General features: G+C 56.7%; 11 protein-coding genes across 11 annotated transcripts in view; 5 read left to right on the forward strand and 6 right to left on the reverse strand.

The window, feature by feature from the left end:
• The window catches only part of DICSQDRAFT_150308 (uncharacterized protein), a gene marked incomplete at both ends in the record, with an annotated part of 2,978 nt that extends 1,880 nt beyond the window's left edge, over nt 1–1,098 (forward strand). Inside the window, 2 exons of the mRNA XM_007370545.1 lie at nt 27–982; nt 1,061–1,098. Coding sequence (XP_007370607.1) covers nt 27–982; nt 1,061–1,098 — 994 coding nt within the window. The remainder of the gene's footprint in view (nt 1–26; nt 983–1,060) is intronic.
• A 478-nt stretch (nt 1,099–1,576) lies between these two features.
• Nucleotides 1,577–2,533, reverse strand: DICSQDRAFT_183699 (uncharacterized protein). The gene has a single exon (XM_007370546.1). It carries the CDS (start codon nt 2,289–2,291, stop codon nt 1,659–1,661), a length of 633 nt encoding a protein of 210 aa, XP_007370608.1. The 5' UTR covers nt 2,292–2,533; the 3' UTR covers nt 1,577–1,658.
• Nucleotides 2,534–2,636: 103 nt separating this feature from the next.
• DICSQDRAFT_141101 (uncharacterized protein) lies at nt 2,637–5,625 on the reverse strand. Its single transcript, XM_007370547.1, has 2 exons — nt 4,482–5,625; nt 2,637–4,432 (listed from the first exon to the last, which is right to left on the reverse strand). Exons 1-2 carry the CDS (start codon nt 4,979–4,981, stop codon nt 3,505–3,507), a joined length of 1,428 nt encoding a protein of 475 aa, XP_007370609.1. The 5' UTR covers nt 4,982–5,625; the 3' UTR covers nt 2,637–3,504.
• A 1,151-nt stretch (nt 5,626–6,776) lies between these two features.
• On the reverse strand, nt 6,777–7,762 carry DICSQDRAFT_141102 (uncharacterized protein). The gene has a single exon (XM_007370548.1). It carries the CDS (start codon nt 7,608–7,610, stop codon nt 6,972–6,974), a length of 639 nt encoding a protein of 212 aa, XP_007370610.1. The 5' UTR covers nt 7,611–7,762; the 3' UTR covers nt 6,777–6,971.
• A 1,345-nt stretch (nt 7,763–9,107) lies between these two features.
• On the forward strand, nt 9,108–11,316 carry DICSQDRAFT_71036 (uncharacterized protein; the record flags this gene model as incomplete). Its single annotated transcript, XM_007370549.1, has 3 exons — nt 9,108–9,239; nt 10,949–11,197; nt 11,260–11,316. 3 exons carry the CDS (start codon nt 9,108–9,110, stop codon nt 11,314–11,316), a joined length of 438 nt encoding a protein of 145 aa, XP_007370611.1.
• A 339-nt stretch (nt 11,317–11,655) lies between these two features.
• Nucleotides 11,656–12,200, reverse strand: DICSQDRAFT_174704 (uncharacterized protein; the record flags this gene model as incomplete). The annotated part of the gene is made up of 3 exons (XM_007370550.1): nt 11,656–11,715; nt 11,776–12,015; nt 12,069–12,200. The coding sequence occupies 3 exons, from the start codon at nt 12,198–12,200 to the stop codon at nt 11,656–11,658; spliced, it is 432 nt and encodes a 143-aa protein (XP_007370612.1).
• Nucleotides 12,201–13,593: 1,393 nt separating this feature from the next.
• On the forward strand, nt 13,594–14,859 carry DICSQDRAFT_183704 (uncharacterized protein; the record flags this gene model as incomplete). Its single annotated transcript, XM_007370551.1, has 5 exons — nt 13,594–14,017; nt 14,073–14,181; nt 14,255–14,459; nt 14,512–14,748; nt 14,803–14,859. Exons 2-5 carry the CDS (start codon nt 14,165–14,167, stop codon nt 14,857–14,859), a joined length of 516 nt encoding a protein of 171 aa, XP_007370613.1. The 5' UTR covers nt 13,594–14,017; nt 14,073–14,164.
• Nucleotides 14,860–15,036: 177 nt separating this feature from the next.
• Nucleotides 15,037–17,001, forward strand: DICSQDRAFT_183705 (uncharacterized protein; the record flags this gene model as incomplete). The annotated part of the gene is made up of 3 exons (XM_007370552.1): nt 15,037–15,651; nt 15,720–16,165; nt 16,228–17,001. The coding sequence occupies exons 1-3, from the start codon at nt 15,084–15,086 to the stop codon at nt 16,999–17,001; spliced, it is 1,788 nt and encodes a 595-aa protein (XP_007370614.1). The 5' UTR covers nt 15,037–15,083.
• Nucleotides 17,002–17,248: 247 nt separating this feature from the next.
• On the reverse strand, nt 17,249–18,944 carry DICSQDRAFT_141108 (uncharacterized protein). Its single transcript, XM_007370553.1, has 3 exons — nt 18,192–18,944; nt 17,875–18,132; nt 17,249–17,795 (listed from the first exon to the last, which is right to left on the reverse strand). The coding sequence occupies exons 1-3, from the start codon at nt 18,318–18,320 to the stop codon at nt 17,742–17,744; spliced, it is 441 nt and encodes a 146-aa protein (XP_007370615.1). The 5' UTR covers nt 18,321–18,944; the 3' UTR covers nt 17,249–17,741.
• Nucleotides 18,945–19,218: 274 nt separating this feature from the next.
• DICSQDRAFT_157805 (uncharacterized protein) lies at nt 19,219–20,553 on the reverse strand. The gene is made up of 3 exons (XM_007370554.1): nt 19,866–20,553; nt 19,564–19,806; nt 19,219–19,502 (listed from the first exon to the last, which is right to left on the reverse strand). Exons 1-3 carry the CDS (start codon nt 19,992–19,994, stop codon nt 19,443–19,445), a joined length of 432 nt encoding a protein of 143 aa, XP_007370616.1. The 5' UTR covers nt 19,995–20,553; the 3' UTR covers nt 19,219–19,442.
• A 1,052-nt stretch (nt 20,554–21,605) lies between these two features.
• Nucleotides 21,606–23,458, forward strand: DICSQDRAFT_93374 (uncharacterized protein). Its single transcript, XM_007370555.1, has 5 exons — nt 21,606–21,864; nt 22,312–22,387; nt 22,437–22,867; nt 22,930–23,111; nt 23,160–23,458. The coding sequence occupies exons 1-5, from the start codon at nt 21,774–21,776 to the stop codon at nt 23,319–23,321; spliced, it is 942 nt and encodes a 313-aa protein (XP_007370617.1). The 5' UTR covers nt 21,606–21,773; the 3' UTR covers nt 23,322–23,458.
• The last annotated feature ends 5 nt before the right edge of the window (nt 23,459–23,463 follow it).

A 23,463-nucleotide genomic window follows, 5' to 3' on the forward strand; every position in this document is an offset into this window, starting at 1 on the left:
ACCACTCTATCGTCCGACGATGGCAGCTCTAGTACCACGGCTACGACGCGGGACATCATCGCCGGCACAGTAGGCGGAGCAGCCTTTCTCATCCTAGTCGGCGCCATTTTCCTCTTTTATCGCCGACACCAGTCGAAGAAGTCATCCTTCTTCAAGCGCATGCAGCCTAAGCCTCGCACGGGTCTGCTCGACGGCGAGGACATCGACGACTACGACTTGGGCACCCCCATGGCGCGCTACCGCGACTATCCGGTTTCCGTCGCCTCGGAGCACTCCCGCTCCATCACGAACGAAAGCCCAGGCCGGTCTCCACTCGCGCGCGACTTCAATGCGCCCTCTCCCGGGCCCTCGCTCATGGCCGCACCTATGGACCCGCACCGCGCGCCCACGCCCAACACAGGCGGCCTCCCACCCGGAGCCGCGGTGCCCCACCTCCTAGGCATGCGCGCCGAGACCGGGTCCATCTTCCGCGAGGCTGTGTGGCCGCCCCCAGGCCAGACCAGCAACTTCGTCGACCCCCTCAAGGCCGCGTCCTCGGTCGACCTGAGCAAGATCATCGACGACGTCATGGGCCCCAGCCCGACGGCCTCTTCCCAGGCGCATCCCCCTAGCGCGTTCCGCCAGCGGCAGGGGGCGCACACGGGGAGCGCGAGCGGGAGCACGACGTCGCTCATCGGGGACGACCCCTTCGCGTCGCTCTCGAACCTCCAGACGCACTCGCGCGAGACGAGCGAGACGCCGCTCCTCTCGAAAGCGAACACGAGCACGCCTGGCTTCTTCGAGTCTCGGAGGCCCATCTCGGTCCCTGAGACCCCTGGCTCGCCGATGCCCCCGCCTAGCATGGGACCGCTGTTCGTAACGAACATGGGCCCGCTGTCGCCATCGTCGACGATCTCGCATTCGCCGACCTTCACGCAGTCGCAGCAGCAGGCGCTCGGGCAGACGACGTCGCCCACGGTGACGACCCCGACAACGCAGTCGCGTAATTGGCTGCAGCGTTCGCCGAAGAAGGCGACGAGGCCCAGCATCGACGAGGAGAGGGCTGTGGATCTGACGGAAGTGACGAGCGATGGGCACGATGTTGGTGAGGCTTTGTGAGGTCCCTGGCTCTGGCTGTGAACACGGACAAGGTAGAGTGGACGGATGTGGCGACTCTGCGGGACCTAGATTCTTCGTTCAGCTTATGCTTATCGCACTCAGGAGTTATAGGGAGAGGTTGCTGGGTTCGGGGATGCGAGGGATGGATATTCGCTCCGGACTACAGACTATTTATGTGGATGGATTGTTCGTGCTTTCGCTATCCTTGCTTGGTTTCACCGTACGATGACTTCACCAAGGCCACCCATAGTTAGCTATCACAACATCACGAGATGCCGAACACTGGCATTGTCGCCCGCGCGTGCTTGATACGACCCGTTACGACCTACATTTTGCTACGACCATCCTCCCTCCAGCAGTACTCGCTGCACTCCCCTCACCATCACATTACCAGTTCAGCTAGACATTTGCTGGATAGGACAGGACTTTCGGACTCGCGCTCCTTGATGGTACCCATGCATGCTTCATGCTCCAGTACATATATTCCATCAACCTGCTAACTGTTCTAATCTACACGGGAGCGGGATTATTCCTGCGGGCGGGACGTAGTACCAATGTGGCTAAGCAGCTCGACTGGAGAGCGACTGCACCAAAGAAGCAAACGCAAACGTCTCATCCTCGATCGCGCGCGCAGCAGCTCGTCCATATCCCCACATCTCCTCTTCCACCGCGTCCACGTCCGGGCAGCGCACGTATCCCGCCCCGTGCATCCTCCGCAACGCCTCGCGCGCCCACACGCGGCACGTAAACACCGGCTCGCGCGCCCTGTCCGCATCAGGGACAGACATCGGTATGCGCGCGAGCAGGTCGCGGAGCGCACCCTGGGTGCCGCTTTCCCCCTCGCCGTCGACCTGACTGGCAGTAGCACCGGTAAGGCGGCCAACCACGGCCGCAGCCGCCAGCCCGCCCTCGTCCGTCGCGAGCGTAGTCCGCTCCGCGTCGAAGCACCACGTCCGCTCGGCTGGGCTCGGGCTGAAGTCCGTCGTGGCGTGCATCTTGAGCCCGGCCTGGACGTCCAGGTGCGCGTCCCCGGCGTCGGGCACGAAGAAGTACCAGTGGAACTTGGGCGGACTGGTCTCGATCACGTTGAGCGCGAGGACGATGTCCGGATAGTGCGGGAGGGGGTCTATGGTCAGCCTGGCTCCCGGGCTCTTGGGCTCGGCGGAGGAGGCCAGTTGCTGGCTAGTCGCCATGGCTTCGGAAGAGGGCCTTGGAGAGCTACTGTAAGTAGCCCTGGACGTCGTAACGTCCCCGAGAGACGAGAGCGCCCCGGACCGTGGGCCGAAGGCACGATGGAGAGCTTCGCGCGCCCTCGGGACGACGGCGATCGTCTCGTTCGGGGTATCTCTACGGTAACCTTGTACGCTAGAATGCACAAGTGCCTCTCCGTCAGGTACGCAGACTCTGACCAGCGCCACACCCCATACATTCCAACCCAAAAACCACTGATCGGGCGCACAAAGTCAGACCACTGTCAGGCGCGGTCGCCCTCGTCCGACCGACACCGGGGGACTGAGTGCAAAGAGTGCTGTGTGATTCATCGATGTCGTGTCTTTTGGACGCTTCACAGCGTCTGCAAGCAATAGGTAAAATACAGCGAAGCAACAGATACAAGAATAGTCCTTGGACTGTATGCGGTCGGTGATAAGTACGTGGAACGTGAGGGTCGTGGACAGGGTAAATGGACTATGGCAAGTAGGCGACAGGGACGCTAAGGTATCGTGTAGGTAGGGGGAAGGAGGGGAAGGAGTGCACTTCGTCGGCGGTAGGAGGCGAGGAAGAGGTGGCGACGATCGACAGCGACGAAGCACGGTATCTAACATGTGCAGTCGTGAGTAGCAGGGATTATTGGAGGGTAGTGACGGCAACGAAGAGAACGTCAGTGAAGGGAGAAGGAAGTAGCACGCGCTATGTCGTTATGCGGAAGCAGGCTTAGAAGAGAATGAAAGCGGAAATAATGAGCACGCGTACCCGCACAAGAGCCGACAGGACGCGGCGCCGTGATACGCCTGCGCTGAACAGCATGGGCCGGGGAAGACGACAGGCTCCACGCGTTCGGCCCAGAAGACACGTTCGACCGCCTTCAGGTCCGCAGTTCCGCCACAGAACGGTAGCGCGTACGCCGCAGCAGGTGAAGGCGGCGGCGAGTGGCGAACAGACAGAGACAGTCAGTTGTGCGCTTCCACCTGCCGCCGGCGAAGGCCTGCTAGTCGTCCTCCGAGGGTTGAGAGTCCTTGATACTTGAAGCTCGAGTCTTTGCTGAACGAACGTGCAACAGTCCATGAATAGTAAACGCATCAAAACGACGCATCTATACTCCACGCGACTGCGTGGGATCCATGCTTCCCTCTAGCTCCACATCCCCTGCCCCACCCAACCGCCCACGCACACGCTCCGCGGCGCACCTCACCGGTCGTGCGGGATCGTGTCGTATCGGGGAGGCACCTCGCTCGGCTCCTCCTCATCCTCCGGTGTGGCGTCTAGCCGGCCGCCGTCCTGATGCTGCACGACCCCAGAGGTGCCGTCGGGATTCGCGAGAGACAAGTTGCCACGACGAGCCAGAGCCTCGCGCTCCTTCGCGCTCGGGATGACGCCTGGCCCGCTGGACGACCCAGACGCAGACACGTCGGTCGGGCCGAGCGATGGGCCTGGGGACGGATGCCTGAAGTCGCGCCCGGGAACGGCGGCGACCTGGGGACCGAAAGAAGTGGACGTCGGACTCGTCGTCGGCGATGTGCCGTGAGCATACGGGTTCGCATACGCAGCGTATGCCGCGTACTCGGGGTAGCCGTGGTCAGACGTCGATTGCGGGCCGGCGCCGTATTGCGACTGAGCGGGCTGGGACGTTGAGTAATGCGAGGGTGTGCTCGAGCGCCCCGCATTCGACAAGGCTGCACCGGCCGCGACACCGCCTGCCCCCGCGAGGAATGAAGGGCCGTATTGGCGCATATCCGCTGCGCCAGGGCCGCCGGCAGGAAGAGACGCAGACACACCGTTCTGAGGCTGGCCGGGCGTGTAGTTGTATGGCGTGATGTTGTCCGCACCTAGGTCTATGTCCGGAAGAGTGCCATGGTTGTTGCCCGAGAGGCCAACGACGCGGTCTGGGTCGAAGTTTCCGTCGAAGTCGTCCTTGTCACGGCGCCGCCTCAAGAGGAAGTAAGCGAGCGTTGCGAGGATGGCGAGACCTGCGATTCCACCGACTACACCTCCGACGATCGCTCCGGTATGTGACGAGGACGAGTGGGAGTTACCGGTCGATGCGCTGATGGTGGGCGTGGTCAAGAGGGTGGTGGTCACAACAGACGTATATACCTGGCCGTCAGGAAGCGTCCCACTGCCCGAACGTGAGCGGAGACCTATATACAAGCTGAGGCGACGCTTACATGATTGTGCTCGTCTGAGTGGCTGTGGACGTAGTCTGCGAAGACGACGACGGCGAGCTTGGCGAGCTTGACGAGCTTGAAGGTAGAGAGGCAGTGGCGGAACCCGTAGATGCAGAGGTGTCTGTCGCTGTCCCGGATGTATTGGATGTCGTAGAGATGCTTGAGGGCGGGGGAGTAGTGGCACTTGAGAAACCGGTGTCAGTAGGAGTGGTGGAGGTAGGCGTGGAAGTGGAGGTCGAAGTCGAAGTAGACGTATCCGACGGAGGTGGAGTGGTCGTGGTAGTGTCTGTCGGAGAGGATGCTGGAGGCGAGGTGACAACTGAGGAATCTGATGAAGTAGAGGGAGGGGGATCAGCACTTGAACTACTGAATGCAGACGAAGATGTGGAGGGATGAGAGGGGGAAGTAGAGGAGGACGGACTCGTTGAGCTAGAGGCGGCGGGAGGCGGAGACGAGGCCGCAGAGGCCGACGGGTCTCCAGCAGCCGGAGACGATGACATGGTCGTCGAGGGAAGAGAACAGGCAGATAGCAGAGAAAATATGGATAGACGAACGGGAGGGGCGGGAGAGGGAGGAGCGGATAGGACAGAGCGTCATTGCTCGCGTACGTGCACACGAGACGGCGTCGTTCTCCAATCTCCCGGCTTATCGGCCTCCTGCCGCGCCTGCGGCCGATAGGAGCCCAAACAACGGCCAGAACAGACTCGAGGTTGACTGCAGCACTCACCAGTAGGAGCCTGTCGCGCGTACAGCGTGAAGTCGGCGGCCATGTCTGTACCTGTTGTAGACGATGAGCGTGAAGAGCACAAGGCGAAAACTGGCGAATGTCCTATTTGATGCACACTCGCTCCAGACCTGGTGGTCATATGCTCCTCTCGCTCCTCTTTTGGGGACCCGACCGCGCACCGCCCCCGACCGCCATATCCCCCCCGTCGTGAACACCGTTCTATCCCGCTCCCGACGTTCAACCAGCATGGACTGTGTCGGTCCTGACAGGAGTCGTCCTCGTCGATCCCCCGCCTCACGTACGCACGCAGCGTGCACGCTCATTTTAGCACCCACGCCCCACCCACGCCCCCTCCTCGCAACGTTCTTCTCCAGCCTTCTCGAGCACGCTCTCGGCAGACCCACCCGACTGGTCTTTCTCGGCCGGCCTTCTCTCCCCGATCTACCCACTCCTCAGCTGCAAGGAGCCTGTTCTATAGCACCTGCTGCCTCTTCGCTGCCCCGAGCCATCCGGGCATCTCTGGCTCAATTCAATTCGGGTCGCGATTCCGATCGCATAGCGAGCAAACGTCCGGACCACTGAGCAAGCAGCGTCTCGTCTCTCCCCGATTCCGATGTCATTCCTCATGCCGGTGGCCATGGCGCGCCACGCCCGGGATTTTGTACCTCCACACCTCAGATCGGCGTTTGCAAAGCGTCTACTTGTGCTGACGTCCACGGATACACGCAATTGTCATCAATATCGCTAGGGGGAACAAGAAAAACACGCCACGCATGCTGAAACAGCCGCGACTGCGAACAATTAGTACGTGCTAGTACTGTAGTCCCGGCTTCGAGACACGTTTCACTCTGCCAGCGTTGCTCTTGAGGTAAGTATCCTTGGATTGCCTTCTGCGCGATGGGCTCCGCAGGACAAGATAGACAAGGCGGAATCTCACGAGTAGCCCGCTCTTCTCACGAACCCCTGTCGACCGTGGTCAAATGTTTAAACACTAGACCTCTCGCAATTCATGCTATAAGTGCGCCTAGAGCTGCCCGATCTCTGCAATTTCCATTGTACGTCGGGCAGACCTAGAAGAGACCAGGTAAATCCTCGGACAAACATGTTGGGCCGGAACGCTCACGAATATAGTCAATGACGGACCTGGCCCCGATGTATACGGCAACTGGTAGCCTCAGAGTACGTCTACCTTACCGCACTACGTTCTCTCCGGATCGTGATCTGGCCCCCGTGCAGACCACACGACCATCACGTTGCGAGTGACGAAAATAGCGCTCCGTATGCGAACGCGCTTTGACTGCATACTGACTGCATACAAGCACATTCCGTACGGGATTGACCAAGGTGCTAACCAATGGACGTGTGGCTATGTATAGTTGAATCCTACAGTAGACTACATACCTCATAACGCATGAGGTCATCTGATAATGCATTTCGCCGCAGAGGCCCCGGATGGGTACCAAACCCGTGCTTCACACTCGACAGGCCGTCTGAAAATGCATGATGTCTCATAATGCATACGGGAATGGGGGTACCAACCCTATGCATTATGAGGTAGTCTACTGTATGTGTCAGTCGCTGGTATTTGCGCATAGATTATGCGATCGTCTCTGTTGTACAGTCTTTGCCAAATGTGAATAAAATGCGATATGCTAGTTGAGCACCACGTCCATTCGGCGGCCCATATAGTCGACGCCCGTCATAGCTCCAAGTCCGCTCCTCAAACCACAAATAGATAGATTCACTCACTGGCACCACGCGCATTATTTCTTGTGCCGCCTAGACCCACGACCCTCCCTCCGACCCGCATCTCCCACCCCGCCCTGGCCATCGACGTACGGGTTGACGATGGCCTCCGGCCTCCCGTTCGTCTTCTTGTACGCCTTCAACAGCGCCTCCGGCCCGACACTCAAGCCTTTCCCGATGCCCTCGAGCAGCTTGCCCGTCCCGTAGAGCGCGGCCGCGGCTATGATCACAGGCATCGTGATCACTGCGACGGCGCTCTGCCCGATCGCTTTCGCGAACTTGCTCCCTGTGCCGGAGCCTTTGACCTTCGAGCCCGCGTTGTTGGGATCATACGAGTGCGGGGAGGAGGCAGGGAGCGGTTCCGCGGGCGCGATGTGCGCGAATGGCGCCTGCGAGTGCGATGCGTAGGGGGGGACGTCGGGGCTATGGACGGGCGGCGCATCAGTAGGAGTCGCTTGCGATGGAGAGGCTCCCGCAGATGACGGGCCTGGGGTGGGCGCTGACTGAGAGGGAGCGGGCTCGGGGATGGCTGCGCGCGACGAGGCGTCCGCGACCCAGGTTTCTGCATACGAAGGGGGTGCCGGCTGTGTCTGGAGCGGGGCTTTGAGGTCGCGCTGGATGGGAGGGAGCTGCTCGTTTGCCGCGCTGGTGATCATCGTGTTTTTGTAGGTGCACTCAAATTGTGCGTCTGGAGGACGTGAAGTGGGATGCGGTTCAGTCTGTGCCACGTATACACCCCGCGCGACGAGTCAATCGATGCTCACCTTGGGTTTTTTTGTGGTCGTCTGCGGTTGGGCGTGGCAAGAGGAGGGAGATGATGACGCTAACAGGACTGCCAGATAATTCGTTGACAGCAACGCAAGAGACTTTTTGTATTCACCGTAAATAAATATGCGCATGACAAGCAGCGCAGACCGCTGAAGCCGATCTGAACAGCCCCCTGTCCATCAATTGATCGCTCGCAGTCGACTCGCGGTACTTCGCTTGCGTTGAAGGCACAGCATCCCCCGCGGGCCGCAGCCTCTGCCTCGCCTATATAGGACGTAAACCCATGTCTTGACAAAGTCCGCTATTTACGCCTGCACAAAGTCTACACGGTTTGGCAGACTACATATGCAGTTCCCACTGCGGCGCAGTAGGCGGGCGGTTCAGAGGAGTATTCGGCGCGGACAAGCGGATGATTTTTGAGTCGACAACTACTAGCTACGCATCATGGACTACTGTGACTAGCCACGCTCCAATATATAGATCAGAGAGGTAAGCTCTGCTGAGAACCATGCTTTGTGAGCAACAATTCAGCAGGGATGTCCACATCACCCAAAGTACCCTCCTTGAAATAGGATATCGTCGAGTTTGCCGATCGCATAACATCTCAGCGGTAGCGACGAGAGGTGCATGGGTGTCCCCAGAGAACGATACGATTCTGACCACGATACAATATAGCAACCAACTGGGTGCTCACTCTCGCCTAGCCATACTTCCCGCCTACCCAATCATCGCGCTCTGTGTTGCGCGGTTTAGATTACTGGCTTGAGACGGAGTGCATAACGAACGGTATTCGGTTACTAAGAACGGGCTGCAACAGGTGAAATGAGATTCTGCACAGCCCAGGATCACCGACTCGAAGAGGCGGAGTGCACAAAACCTGCTCCCGGTCCGACAAGTAAGTATCGAGAAATAGCACAATGCATCAGGATTCCAATGGTGAACTTACGCCGTCCATAACCTGACTGAGACTTTGATCATCGGAGACATGCAGAATCGTACTCGATCAGGAGCCATGTTCCAAATCGGAGACGTGTTGTGCATGCACGTGCAAAACACTCACCGAGCGAGGACTGAACAACCTCTCTTAACGGCAATGCCGAGGATTGCGACGCTAGGTTGTCAAAGCTTCCGGTCCCGGCTACCCCATAGCGTAGCACTGTATGGTGGAGTCGGGGGCGCTATCATTTGAAACTGGCGCCTGGTTTGCCGTACCCGCGACCGGTCCGTCCGCTTGGTACGGGAGATGCTAGTGTGTAGCACGAAACCTCTTGCGGCTGGGCGATACTTTCAGGCGTATATAAGGGACCACCCACTGCAGAGACAGCAGCAACTTACATACCAAGTCTACTGCTCCCTCCACACCTCTCTAGTTGCCATTTCCCACCATGCGCAATAGCTTACTTGTGCTTGCTTCCTTCGTGGCTGCTGTGGCGGCACAAGGGGTTAAAATTGTAGCCCCAGCTGCCAACACGACATTAACTCTCGGAGAAACGTTCGTGATCGACGTTGAGAGACCCGTACGTGATGTTCTCCGGGTGCTTCTAGTACTCCAACTGACGTTGCATGCCTGGCGAGCAGGATAGTCTCACGGGTTCGCAAGAAGTCGCGATCGCTATAGGAATTCAGTCCTGTGGCCAATCCTGCGACAACGTCAATACAGCGGGGGACATTGGCCGCCCATTGTACTCCGGGCTTTACACCCCCACGATTGTGGGCAATGGGCGCGCAGACCTCGCGCAGAACTTCACCGTGCAGCTCCCGGACAACATCCAGACCGGTGCGGCGGTGTTGGCTGTGGCGCATTTCGCCTTGATTATAGTGCGTAAATGATAGAGGCACCAAGGGCATTATCAAAGACTGACCGCAACTCGGATTCCAGGGGACAGAGCCTTTCCTCGAGGTAGTAAACCAAGTCGTTGAGATTCAGCCATGATCGCACTTCATCGTATGTCGATAGAGTTTGAGTCCTGTGGGGAACAATCAGTACAGCGCACGATTGTACAATGTACAGTTGTATACTACGGAACTTACTACAGATGATCTGTGATGAGACTGCTCAGCTGGTGGGTGGTACACCTTCAAACGAGACCGATAGCCAGCCAAAGAGCCTGCGCGCAAGTGGCAAAAGACATCCGATAGTTGTTGGCAACCAACGTTGAAGCAGCATGAGCGGCCTCGGAACCTAGCCAGAGCTGTCGGCAACGAGGGACTCCCAAAGGCGTTGTTGGACCACAACTTCAGGGACACGTGCACCGTGTGGAAGCGACGGCACTCACCAGTAAAACATGAATCCTATCACTCCTTGACGCGCCTCAACAGGATCAGGCCCCTGTCAAAAGGCCTTGAAGCTCTACAGGAGATTCTGCTTAATTCTGCGGCATGTCATGATGAGCAGCAGGCTGAAGGGTGTGAGGGGGGACGGGTGCACCAACTCTTACTTTTTAAGAGAATTCGGATACTATCTCCGTTCCTTTGTGGTACCATCTTCAGTCACCCAGGGTAATCAAGGACGTGGTGTCAACGCAAGTTGATGTTTGGATATCGACAGACGCTATGCGCGTCTACAGAAGAAATGGTGGCTGCGGGAAACGCCGATGATGGCTGTTACTGCAATGGCTCTTCGTGCATTACGCCCACATACAACATTCCCGGACAGTCTCGTGCATGTGATCCTTTCTCACAAGGTGCCGGCGTTGATTTGAGTATCCGGTTATCATCGATTTGTTTGTGAAATTGACATAGCGCTCCGTTTGTAACATGGACTAGTGCCGCTCTTGCGCTGTCTAGTGCCCAGGTCACACCGGAGAACTAGGCCTCCCGGTCTCATTGCATTGCGTATATACGGAGTCTACACTGCCTGACGGCCATTGTTGCCCTCTGGTGGCTCCGCCTAACCCTGGTCGGCCGAAGGTCGTTTGATCTGGGCGGTCGAGCGAACTTAAATCCCTGGCCGTATAAATGTGCCAAAGCTCGAAGCTCATCAAAACACAGTCATACCTCCACGACAACACCAAATCCTAGAGCATGTTGAAGACTCTCGCCTATGCCCTCATATGGTCACTGCTCTTTACACTTGCTGCTGCGCAGAATGCCTTCATTAATGCTCCTCCGCCCCAATCCACTTTTGCACCAGGCGATAGCTTCATTGTCGATGTTGACAGACCTGTACGTCCTTTACCACTACGCCGCGGACCTCAGCACGACCTGATCTTTATGGTATCCTCAGGACAGCCTTACCGGTTCTCGTGATGTCTCTGTCGCCATCGGCCTTCTCTCCTGCGTCGACCGCGCGCCCTCAGGGACTTGCGACGACATAGACTCAGCCTGGATGATGGGTGACATCCTCTATGCCGGACCATATCATCCTGTGGCACCTGTCGGGACCAATGAGTACGAGAACTTTACGGTCACCGTCCCCGGGGACTTTCAGCTTGGGCCGGCAGTGCTTGCAGTGGCCCACTTCGCCTTGGTCGGGGTGAGCAATAGTTGCCGATGGTGCGATTCTTACAGTGACTGATGCTTTCCGCTCCACCGCAGGAACTGTTCTGGCCTTATCTCGAGGTCCTCAATGAAACCATCTTCATCGAGAACTAGGCACGGTGGACACTTCCTTCCGATGCTTGCCGGACTAGATGGACGATCTATCAGGGACGCTTTGTAACAATATCAGTATACTATGATGATCACTATAGTAGGACTCATACGTACATCTTACATGGGTAAACGAGACCACAAATGAACACGCCACAGGTGACGAGAATGCAGATGTTCGGGATATATCAAGCGACAACGGGAGCACTGTAAGGATGGCCTATCGAAACATGGCCGTCTGAGTAACTACGCATTAATACAATACAGTATGCGAAAGTCCCATTTACAACGAAGTCCTCGAAGTTCATAGTCTGTCCAAGCTGCGCCCTTGAGAGCAGTAGGTTATGCAGAATCGACTTGTACCACAATATTGGTCTGGTCGATGGCAGGCGAGTTCAAAACCTATGCAATTGGAGTATTAGGGATGGTATCACCTCTGGAACACGGCTCATATGTACTCACCCCACCAGCGTAAAAGTGGGCAACAGAAAGGAGGGCACTGCCAGTTCCAACACTATCGGGTATGAGGACAGTATAGTTCTCGTACATAGCTCCACCGCCAGTGCGCGGGATCGGGCTATACGCTCCGCCGTAGAGAATCGTGCCCAAAGCACTCGAGTCGGCGACGGAATCGCAGTCACCATTGGGGCACGACCGTAGCCCAATGAGAACTGCTACATCTCTCGACGGGGTCTGTGAGTTCTGTAGGGAGCCGAGTCAGCAAACACACCACAGTTAGTCGACCAGAGGCGTACCGGTCGTTCAACTTCGATTACGACGTTCTCGGTCGTTGTTATGTGCGAGTTTGCTGCTGGGGCAGCAATTTTGACACTTTGCGCATACGCATAGGCCAAAAGCGCGAGAACGGTAATAAGGGCGGACTTCATGGGGATTGTGGATGGGGAGAGACAGGACGCTCGTGAAGATGGAGTGGGGTCGAGCCCTGATCGATGATCACCATAGCCTGTACTAAATACTTACCCGAAAAGAAGCGTTAGGCCTCATGCATATGACCGACATCGGAATCGGAGCGCACGAAGGGTCTAGGACAAGCTGACAAGCTGGGCGGCAAGGCCGCGGCGTGGAGAGGCTGGAGGCACTCCAACTTCAAGCCATAGCCCAGCCGACAACAGTGCCTTCATCGTGTGAGCTGTCTGAACTGTGTTCGTCTCTTCACAGAATAGGGGCCCCAGCATTCAGAAGGCTGTACATTGGCAGAATGAATGAGATGGCGGGGACGATTGGCCGGAGTCGACGTCACCTGTAACAGCGAAAACGACACGTGCACCGTTCCGGATGCTGGATTAATTGCACCTTCCACTCTTACGTCCGTAACGATCACGTCGGTGCAAAAGGTTCTATACAGGGAAGCTTGGTCTGAGAAAGTGCATGAGCATATGTTGGACGTGTTGGTTCGGGGTCAGCCCAACGTGGTAGTCAGAGGCAACTTGTAGCCTCCACAAGCGTCTCTATATTAGGCGCCCAATGTTAACTGACAGTAGCCCCGGTCAGAATTGAGCGTATCTCGTAGCCGCCCGTATTTCGTACGTCCGTATTTTGAGTCACGTCACCCAAGCCGCCTGCGCGTTTGTTACTACCAGTTTGTCACACCCCATTGCCGCCAAGTCGCGCGCATCTGCATATTTATGCGTCTCTGGAAACCACAGTGTACTTCACCACAAGAGCAGTTTTGTCATGTCTGAGACTCCCTTTGGTTCACCTTGAGCTGAATTTGTTGGGGTCGCGAGCCTCCTTCGAGCCATGTTATTGCTTGCGCGCACCTTACTAGCGCGGGCTCGGTGCAGCCGCAGTAAGATATCTCCTATCGTCACCCTCATGTGGTTCAACTAGCGGGCCCAAGTTGGGTGGCTATGGCAATGTGTAATGTCAGATTAGCCGCCTTGAACTTTTGCTTGTGCTGCTGCACCCGCGAGCCCCTTACACTCCCAACATCTGGATAGTTCATACAGTCCACTGAAACAATGTGCAAGAAACGCGAGTAGCGGTACACAAAAGTCTGATATCATATCACTAGTGTGCGCGAAGGCCCCAACGAGTGTCGTTGCGCGGGTTGTGACGTACAGGTGACAAGCGCTCAGGCGGTTTGGGTGACGTGACTCAAAATACGGACGTACGAAATACGGGCGGCTACGAGATACGCTCAATTCTGACCGGGGCTAGTGAGTCAGTGACAACAACATCAACGTTCGCTGACCCGCCCAACATCTCCTCCAATATGAGACGTTGTATGAGGTGGGGAGCTCCGAACCCGAACCCGAACACATGAACATGTATGGCTTGAAGATGCCCGCAAGCTCGCGGGGATCTCCTGTCAGCCTCAGCCTGCCCTCGCTGTTCCGATCCTACGATATCGGCTGTGTGAGTGGCCGTGGGCGAGTCGACTGACGAGACCAGAAAACCCTCGAATTGTCAGCGGGGTTGCGCAACGTCAATACGGTGAGAGTGCATACACCTCGTCGATCATGCAGCTTATTTGGCCCGTTACTACCAACGGAAGCATTGGGTAATCCCAAAGTCCCTTCAAGGCCCTGACGGATCCCCAACGTACTCGTTCGATACGTACGTGCTGTTCTGCTATCCCCGCCTCATATCGCCCGTCGACCTGTCGCGCATGGTGTGTCCATACGGGCTCCAATATACGCCGCCGAGGCTGCCTCACTGAACCGTCTTCGTATACGCATACGTACGCCCCAGCTTAGCCGCGCTATGGACCCAGCCTAAACTCGTCTCGTCCGCAGAGTGTCCGGGCTATCTATGGCGGGCTGCGACAACGGCAGGACGGCGTCCGCCTTCAAGCGATGGGCGCATCATCAAAACAGAGGTGAAGGGTATGTATGCTCGACAAAGGTGAGTCGTCCTAGCGGTTGCGGGAAGCGTATGCTTCCTCATACCCGTCTGTCACACTAACCGACGTCCAAAGGTATAAGATGTGCTACACGAGGATTGCCTTTGCAGCCGGTCTCCATCCTCAAGCTCATCGTGCTCCCTCCCACGTCATGAAGGCCGGCTTCGTTTTTCTCGCACTCGCTGCCTCTGCTGTCGGGCAGAAGGTTACCATCGCGTCACCGGCAGCCAACACCGAAGTGAAGGCGGGAGGTAACCTGCTTGTGGAGATCGACCGCCCGGTATGTCGGATGTGCTACTCGGACTTACATGCCTTCGTTGAACCCTCTGAAGGATACCCAAACCCCTTCGACCGATGTTGCTATCATGATTGGTCTCCAGCCTTGTGGTGCTGCCGGCGACTGCGACGCCGTAGCTGCGAACTACGCCCGTGTTCTCTTCCATGGCCCGTACACACCCAAGCCCGTTGAGGGTCATGCCGATATCTCACACAACTATACTGTGAAGATCCCACGGAACACGGCGGCGGGAAGGGCCTTGCTCCAAGTCGCACACTTCTTCTATATGGGAGTATGTAGCCTGGTTGCTCTTATCATCTATGATGCTTATGGCCCTTGTTCGAAGGCTGGTAACCAGCCTCAGATGGAGACCTTGAACACGGTCATCCAGATCACTGCGTAAGGGGTCTTGGGGCTTGCCGAGGTGTTGGTTGACACAGTGGAGGGACAATATAATACACGGGTTATAATGGGTCTCATCATCTGCGTTTGCTATCTTTACCATACGTAGTCGAGCGTATCATGTAGTTCGGAGACTTGCTCAGTAGTAATGACGTCATATCCCAAACCAGAAAGTCGGGTGGTCAGCATGCCCGCCGTCGCGCCCTTCTCGTCCGTATCACTAGCATGTCCTCGTCTTCTGAGGCACGATATACCTGCGAGATTGTCTTCCACCGCGCGACTAACGTGCCGGTCGCAGACCTCAACGACCTTTCTTCCGACCCCTATGTCAACGCTACCCTCACCCCTCTCCACAATCTCACCGGAGACGCCGGGCCGCCCTCTGTGCAATCACTATCGTTCCGCTCACAGACAAGTCGCAAGACTCTCAACCCGACGTTCACCAACGCGCGATGGCTCGTCTCTGGCATCCCCGCCTCTGGCTTTGCTCTCACTCTCTGGCTGATGGACGAGGACCCAGGCGACCACGACGACAAGCTGGGCAGAACCGTCATACCTATCCCAGGATCTGAGGGCTCGGTACTCAGGGAGGGCTGGGACACCGGCGAGCGAGAACATAAGATTCACAAACGACATGGAGGCTTGAGGACGCGAATGAACACATACTTGGCTAGGATGTTCACCCGAGGACGCGTACGGCATCAAGTGCGGGTCTACGTGAGCGTGCGTGTGCTTGGACCTGCACCTCGTCTCGAGGGAGACAATGCGAATCGGATATATACCCTCGGACCTCGTGCGTACACTTTCTTCTGTGCAAAGCAAGGTCATGATATCATGTCCTTCATACACCCCATGTATCAGACATATTCGTCCGGCACTTCTCCCTGCTGGCGGCGCGCCTCGCTTCCGTCCAGTCGTTCAAGGCGACCCGCCTTCAGCTTATAGGACCTGTTCCATCCGCGTTGCGCCATCGCTACGTTGGCTTCAAGCCTTTCGTCAAGGCTATGTTTCGCGCGAAGGGAATCGAAGGCATGGCCTTGCACCGCGCTCTCCACCAGCAACATAGCGCCATCTACAAGTGGGACAAGGACACCATATGGGGAGTCGTGGAGGAGCAACCCGGGCTCGAAGGAGAAGATAAGGGACGAAAAGGCGGCGATGACGTGCATTTCGCCGGAAAGGTGGGGCCAAACAACGAGAAGCCTGACGAGGCGTTCGCGAGGAAGTTCCTAGACCTGGTTGAGTATGGAACAGAGGGTCGGGTCTTCACCTACGTGATCATGCTCGACGGGCAATGGCGCTTCACGGTGAGCACACCGGCCTAGTACTCGTGTTCTCTGGCACCTCGCTCACGCTACGGCGGTTACAGGAAACTGGCGACGAGTTCGCGGTCCAATTCCTGAGCAAACATACGATGCATTCCGACGTCTCCATCGAGATCGCCTACAGCGGCGAATTCTTCGTCCGCCGCATGCGGGAGACCAACGCTCCTCGCCAGCCTCAGCCAAACGGTCATACGAACGGCGACGCGCACCACCTCGACACGCATGGCGTCATCGAAGATGATCCTGACCAGGACGATGGGCCCAGCGACGAGCACGCGTCCCAGCCTCAGGACGATCGTGCAGACCCAAGCTCTCTTCCCCCATCTGCATATGAACTCGTGATTGACAACGACTCGGGCACGTACCGCCCGCGCAAAGACCTTCTCCCCGTACTCGAGGCGTTTCTCGCTCGACCCTCCAACCTCGGCGCGCTCGGCCGTGTCCGTGCACTGGACGGGTTCGACGACCGCCTCAAGCGTTGGAAGGAGGAGCGTAAGGAGGAGAAACGCCAGGCGCGGGGCGCGGGCACGGGAACGACTGCAGGCAAGGGGAAGGGGAAGGGAAAGACGCAGGAGGTGCCGGTGCTGCGCCCCGCAAGCGTCAGCTCGAGCAGCTCAGGCTCGAGCTCGCACGACGCGGGCGCTATAGAGGCGGCTGCTGGGGATGCGGCGAATGAGAGGGCGAAGGTCGAGGAGCAGGAACAGCAGGTGCAGAAGGCGATGGAGGAGGATGCGAAGAGGGCGCAGGATAACCAGGACCAGGATCCGGCTGCCAAGGAAGAGGAAAAGGAGGATGCAGAGCCCAAGACGCAGAGTTGAACGGCTGGACGCTCGCCTCGTGGACGCGTGCATGTATCTGACCGCTGAAGTGGGATCATTCACCAATAGCTTCGCTTTCTTGCTCACTTGCCGACGCTTTTCTTGCTGGACTTGGGACAATCCTTCTTGTGTGCACATCCATTGTCGAACTTGCGCTGCGGTCGATCGATCTGTCCAATGCAGATGTGCTATCTCGAGGCATTAGGACTATGTCTGAGTAACACGATTCGACTGATTAATAGGGATGGTTAGAGTGCACGATTCTGGAGCGATTCTGGGACGATTCTGGAGGCCGATTCTAGACGTGATTTTGTTCTCAGAATCGCGATTCTGCTGTCCGTGATTCTGCCTCCTCCAAAATCCTCCCCAGAATCGAGACCATAATCGTTCCCAAAGTCTTCCTTCAGTATGGGGTGGTCAGAGTAGGCCGCGATTTAGACACGATTCAGATATTCAAAATCGGCGCAGAATCGCTGGGAGAATCGCTTCAAAATCGCGCACTCTGAACACCCCTATTATTAAATATCATAGTGTGATGGTATTAGAAGCGTCGACTAGTGATAGTGATGGATTAATATAGTGCAGCTGTGAAAATCCGCCAAGTCCAATGTCCGGGTATGCTTGCACGACAAGCAGAGCATGTCATGGAAACTGTCACCAAATGCTGCATTGAGTACGAGGGGCAGACGGGCATAAGGTGGAGGCAGTGAGAAGAACACTGTCGTCGTCGGTGGTCCCAATCAGGGGACGACCAATGTGACGTTCACGAACTCATATAAGGGCGACTGGCCGGCCTGTCGGACAGAACAAGCGATCAAAATTCCGCTCGTACTTCGAGTGCAGGTCCGCAATATGATGAAATGGACGACTTACCCCAACCAAGGAAAAGTGCGCGACGCCCAGACTGACCTGCCCGCTCTGGAATGTTGACGGAACGGTGACGGAGAAGTTCTGGTGGGGTGGTTTGCTTGGCGCGTCGGTGGCGTACTGCGGGTTGTACGGGCCGTTGTAGACGACATTGCCGAGGACCTGGCTGACGTCCATAGACGAGCAGCTCGTTGCGCCCTTCACGCCGCCGCAAGGGAAGAGGCCGATGGCCAGCGCGACTTCAGTCGAGCCAGTAAGGGAGTTCTACTCACACGGCCCGATGAGAACGTAGTCGGCCGGCGCGGGAGAAGATATGCACGTACAGGGCGGTCAACCTCGACTGTGATGTTGCTTCCTGGCTGGATCTCAGCGAGGTTCGCAGGCACACCAATCTGGATCCGCTGCGCGAACGCTGAGGCTGCCAAGGCAGCGAGCGCGACGAAGGACTTCATGGTGTGGCGGTCTTCAGGGGGAAGGGAGAGTAAACGATGGCTTCAATGAACGCGTCGAGAGGCCGAGGCGGAAGGCAGGTGGAGTAGCGAGATGAAACGCGGCAGACAAACGTCGTTATATAATCACTCGGACAAACCTTTGACTCACCCAAGATGCTGAGCGTGACCGACGACAATATTGGTTTTGGGGGCGATGGTCGGCCGCTGTGTCGTCTGGGGGAATACAGTAAGCGGTGCAGCCACTCCAACCGTGCCGCAGCGTGACCGGGCGGTGTGTCTCGAGACGTGCGAGGGACGTCATTCGAATTGCAATGCGAGAACAACGTGTGGTGCCGAAGTGCGCGCCGAGCGTGCGAGCGGGCAGGCCGACTACTTTCAGAGATGCATATTGAGCTGAATAACTGGGATTGTGGTGCGCGAAGTCTGTGGGGCAGATGAAGATGTGGGGTGAGGCGAGGCATGCGTCTACGAGGCGGGGTCGGCAGAGGCGGAGAGGCGTTTGGAGCGGCCAAGTACTGATCCTGTTCGGCCTGCAGACCGAGTGCTGGTTGAAGTTCGGCATCGGGATTTGCAGAGGGACTGGGCAGCGTTGGTTATAGATGTGTATGCGCGACATGTGCCAGTACTATAGAGGGCCATTCCGAGAGGCTCTAAAGAGAGACGAGGCGGCAGATCCAAACGAGCCGACCTTGTCGATGTCCAACTTTCAATATAATGACTCGGACGGCGGACGTCGCAGATCATATGACGTCATATGTAGCAGCGAACTGGGAAACGGACGCCGAAACTCAGGCGGGCTCAACGAGGATCTGCGGCGACCGTCATGCAGTCATCGACGCATATTAGACCAACAGCTGGGGCCCCGCTACTTCCTTGACTCCTCTTACTTGTGAATCAAGGCATTGGAAAAACGTCAGCTGACTCCATTGGCACACTGGCGCAACGTATATAGTACACGAGAGGTGGCCACGGGAAGATGCGGTACGACAATGGAGCTAGGAGGCTATCGAGTACACAGCAGGAGTCCGAATGTCCAAGTCCGTAACACAATCTTCGGCGAAGCCCAAGGTCCGTCCGAAACAATCAGTACTTTTGTTCACTGCTCCATCCAGAGTCGGCATCTCACGCCGACCCGATATTGAGGGTGATGTTCAACGTCTCCAAGAATGGCTCAAGACCAGCCTAAGGCAAAACACGCGTCAGTTCCTTTGTGGCCCATCACCTATGCGAAAGAAAGACGTACCCCAATCAGCGTGAAGTGCGCGACATTCAGGCTGACCTCGCGCCCAGGGACGAAGTGCGAGGGGACGGTGACGGTGAAATTTTGGTATGGTGGCTTGAAGCCCGCGTCCACGAGCTGCGGCGAGTAAGGACCACTGTAGACGACGTTGCCCATGATCTGGGTGACGTCCGTCTCGTTGCAAGGTCCGTTACACGCCCAGAAGCCGATGACGACCGCGACCTCCTGGGAGCTGCTCAGGGTCATCTGGCAGCAGAGCGCGATGAGCAAGAGATGATGGTAGGAAGAGAGCTAGGGATGCATACGGGTCTGTCGACTTCAACGGTGATGTTGCTTCCTGGAGCGACCGTCGACCATTCGGCGGGTGCGGCGATTTGGCACCTCTGCGCAAAGGCAGACGCTACGAGGAACGCAAGGATGAACAAGTGGAGCATGATGAAATTCGTGTGATAGAAAGATTGAATTTGTCGAGTGCCACTGGCGTACAGGAGTAAGGTAGACAAGAGGACTGTAGAGACGATGTCCGTTTTTCCCTGCGGTAATAGTGCACCTTTATACTGCCGGTGGCATCAAAAAGCCGCGAGCGTTCGAGCTGCCATTACGAGTTGCGTCAAGATCCGCCGCTGACCTCGGAAATGCACCAGCGTTCATGAACTTTGTGAAGGGAAGGCGGTGCAGCAACGTGCCCTGCTTGCCGAGCTTCGAGCTTCGGACGCAGGGCGCCGAGCCGCAGCGAATGTTCTAGGTGCTGCAGTGAGTCCACAGGACATGGCCTGGAGTGCCGCCGTGAGCCACAAGAGCGGAGACTTGGCGGCCAGGGCGGCAAGTGGTGTGAGCGACTGAGAAGAGACGAAGCCGGGAAAGTGGCCCGTGCGTAAGAAATAGAGCGCCATCGCATGTATGCATGGGGCCCGCCTCGTCACTCCTTACAGCGAACATCTGAACGGTACATCCAGGGGGACGGAGCTGATTGTAAGCCATGCCGGTGTTACCTATGACAGGCGTTGAGCTCCAGTCAAGGTGTCATTGCAAGCCGAATCAACCTGCCAAGTCGACCTCGAACCGGACACGCGTTTATGGCCGCGTGCCTCTCCTAAGACCGCCGTATACACCCCGACTCGTAGACAGACTGGAAGTCGAAGGTCGGAAGGAAAGGTTGATTGGTTGCGCACCCTGTATGACCGACGACCACCAGGGACACTACTCAATGAGGTAGCATAGCCAATGGATTGGAGGAAAGATGCGCTTGAGAGCTTCGGCCTCATGCTGTCAATCTAATCAACGGAAATTTCATGCAGTTCGCTACGAAACTCACCGCAGGCAGCAGGTGTGTGCACACGGGCTGTGCAGTTATATGAGGTGCAGCTGAATTCTGACTTGCAGTGCCGATGTTCGTCCGTATGGTCGTTTCATGAGAATCTCCATGTCACCATCGAGTCCGCTGTGATATCTTTAAGATTGCGTGGGTGGAGAGAAGGAGACGCGTCGTTACGAAGACGAGGCCGCGTGATTTCAGGATTCCTGGACTGTTCTGGAGGTTTGGCATGGGGCTTCACAAGGAAAGATACGCCCACCCCTGAATGTGATGAGAGATGAGAGTGCAACACATGTGCAGCCAGTATCCGAGAAGCAATGAGAAGTCAGACAGAGGAAGAGAAGGATGACTCGACGACACCAAGGTGAAGATGCAGGCAGGCGATGATACCCTGAGGGAGCAAGGAGGTAGGATCTTCGGGATATCAGCGTTGGACCAGACGTACACTAGGTCGCAGCAAAGACATTTGTGGTCAGAGTTGAGAGGAGCATGCGGCCGGCGGCAGTAGGCCGAGGGCTGTGTCAAGTAGCGGATAAGATGAAGTAAAGGTTGAAGGGACAAGCTCGGCGCTAACGCAACACATCTGCGCGTCGCGTAGGTCATGTGAAGTAGATGAGACTGCGTGTGCGGGCGCGTCCAAAAGGCCGCCATTCGCGACCTTTGATTGGGTCCACGTACTCTCTCGCAGCGATTTCTGTACCCTATTTACCCGCCGGATTTATGGTTTTGTAACGCCCCAGCACATGTCACCGCTCTGCGTACACGCCTGCAACTTGTCATCCTCACTTACCACTCGACGACGCATTCTGAAACCCTCTTGCAATCGACGAACCTCATAGCCGCCAAATATCCTTTCTCGCACACAGAAGATCAGTACCACCAACTTGGACGCGGAACCATGAGTCTTAGCTCGGCCGTCTTCGTAGCTGGCCTGCTGGGTGCGGCGTCATTTGGGATGGGAATGCTTCCCTTGTCCGTCACGTTCTCAAGTGAGTGGTTCTTCTCAGTCAGTCCCGTAGGACATTTGCAGCGTATAGAGAAGGGAATGTCTGCTCAGGAACATGACCATGTGACTCGAGCATCCGAAAACCCCTATGCTCGCGGAATCCATCGTCCGGAGAATCGTCAATAATGTCCCTCGACCTTCATAAGCTATAGGTTATGGGAACAACGGCATCGAGATGACATCAACTGTGATAATGGAAGCGGAGTTCATCGGGCTCTTACGCTTGGTGTATGCGTTATTCGTGGCCGTAGAGCAGCACAAGACGGATGGGTGAACAAGTCACCCTCAATCGTATGCGCCCGTGCAAGAGCAAATCCTTTGCATGCACTGAACTAGGGAGTTCTCCGGCAATTGCCGTCCTGGTTCTGAGCTGCGACCTCGGCTGGTCAGCTATCGTCGTTGAATGTCACCTGCTGACATACTTCGATAGAGTCTACTCTGGCTTCCTTGACAACATACGGTACTGGACTGCTCCTCGGTGCAGCTCTAGGTGTAGTGATACCCGAGTACGTTTGATCTTCACTTCGGTTAGGCCCTTCTAACTTTCCCCGGAAGAGGAGTGCTTGGCATTATCGAGGCCAATGCCCCTCGAACGGCTATCGCACTTTCGCTGCTGAGCGGATTTGCGTTTATGCTTGTCGTTGAACGCCAGTTTTCCTCTCATTCACCCACTTTCGGCGGCGTGAGTGGTCAAGCATCGTTACCCGCAGAGTCGTCCTCCCTAGAATTCGATGCCGAGCTTGGTGAGCTTGAGCGAACCGAAGGTATCGCCTCAGATACAAGAAGTCGTCCCTACCTCTACTCAGGATCGGAAAATATTGAGCTTCGTCAACGTGCATATCCACTCACCCTCGGATTGGCCGTACACGCTCTTGTAGACGGGATTGCAATGGGTTCAGCAGCGCTCTCTGCGTCTGGCACTGATGAAAACTCTGGACCGTCACGGTTGTTTATCGCGGTCTTCCTTGCACTGGTCGTCCACAAAGGTGAGACCTACGTTCCTCCGCTGCGCCCCCATAGCCTCCTGATTAAGTTGCTGTCTCTTCAGCTCCGACTGCACTCGCTCTCACGACGTCCCTTTTATCCATGTCCCTCCCAGTTGCCGAATGCAAGCGACATCTGGCTATCTTTAGCTCGACGACACCTATTGCGACGCTTCTGTCGTACGCTGTGCTGTCGTTTTTCGGCGGAAGCGGCGGGGCCTGGCAGGGCACGGCGCTCCTTTTCTCGGTGGGTCTCTCACAGCCTCGAGGCGAGCCAGCGTTAACACTTCATCAGGGAGGCACGTTTCTTTACGTCGCCACTGTATTGCAGCCTGCGCTCGCTCATCCTCACGACGACGGTGTCGATGGCGGCCGCAGGAAACTCCTGATTTTACTTGCTGGGATAGCTACGCCTTATCTCATTACAGCGTTGCTGCCGGAAGGCAGTGACCATTAGTAGCACCGAATGCGTATCGATATAGCTGTGTGAAGACCTCCGGCGTCCAAGTCATGCATCTCCGCCTCGTCGGACCGCTCCCAGAGTCTAGCCGCGGTTGTAGAGCGGATATTATCGGAGACGTCGATGTGATTGTCCACGT

Source organism: Dichomitus squalens (assembly GCF_000275845.1).
Source record: "Dichomitus squalens LYAD-421 SS1 unplaced genomic scaffold DICSQscaffold_70, whole genome shotgun sequence".
In the NCBI taxonomy this organism is placed as follows: Eukaryota; Fungi; Basidiomycota; class Agaricomycetes; order Polyporales; family Polyporaceae; genus Dichomitus; species Dichomitus squalens.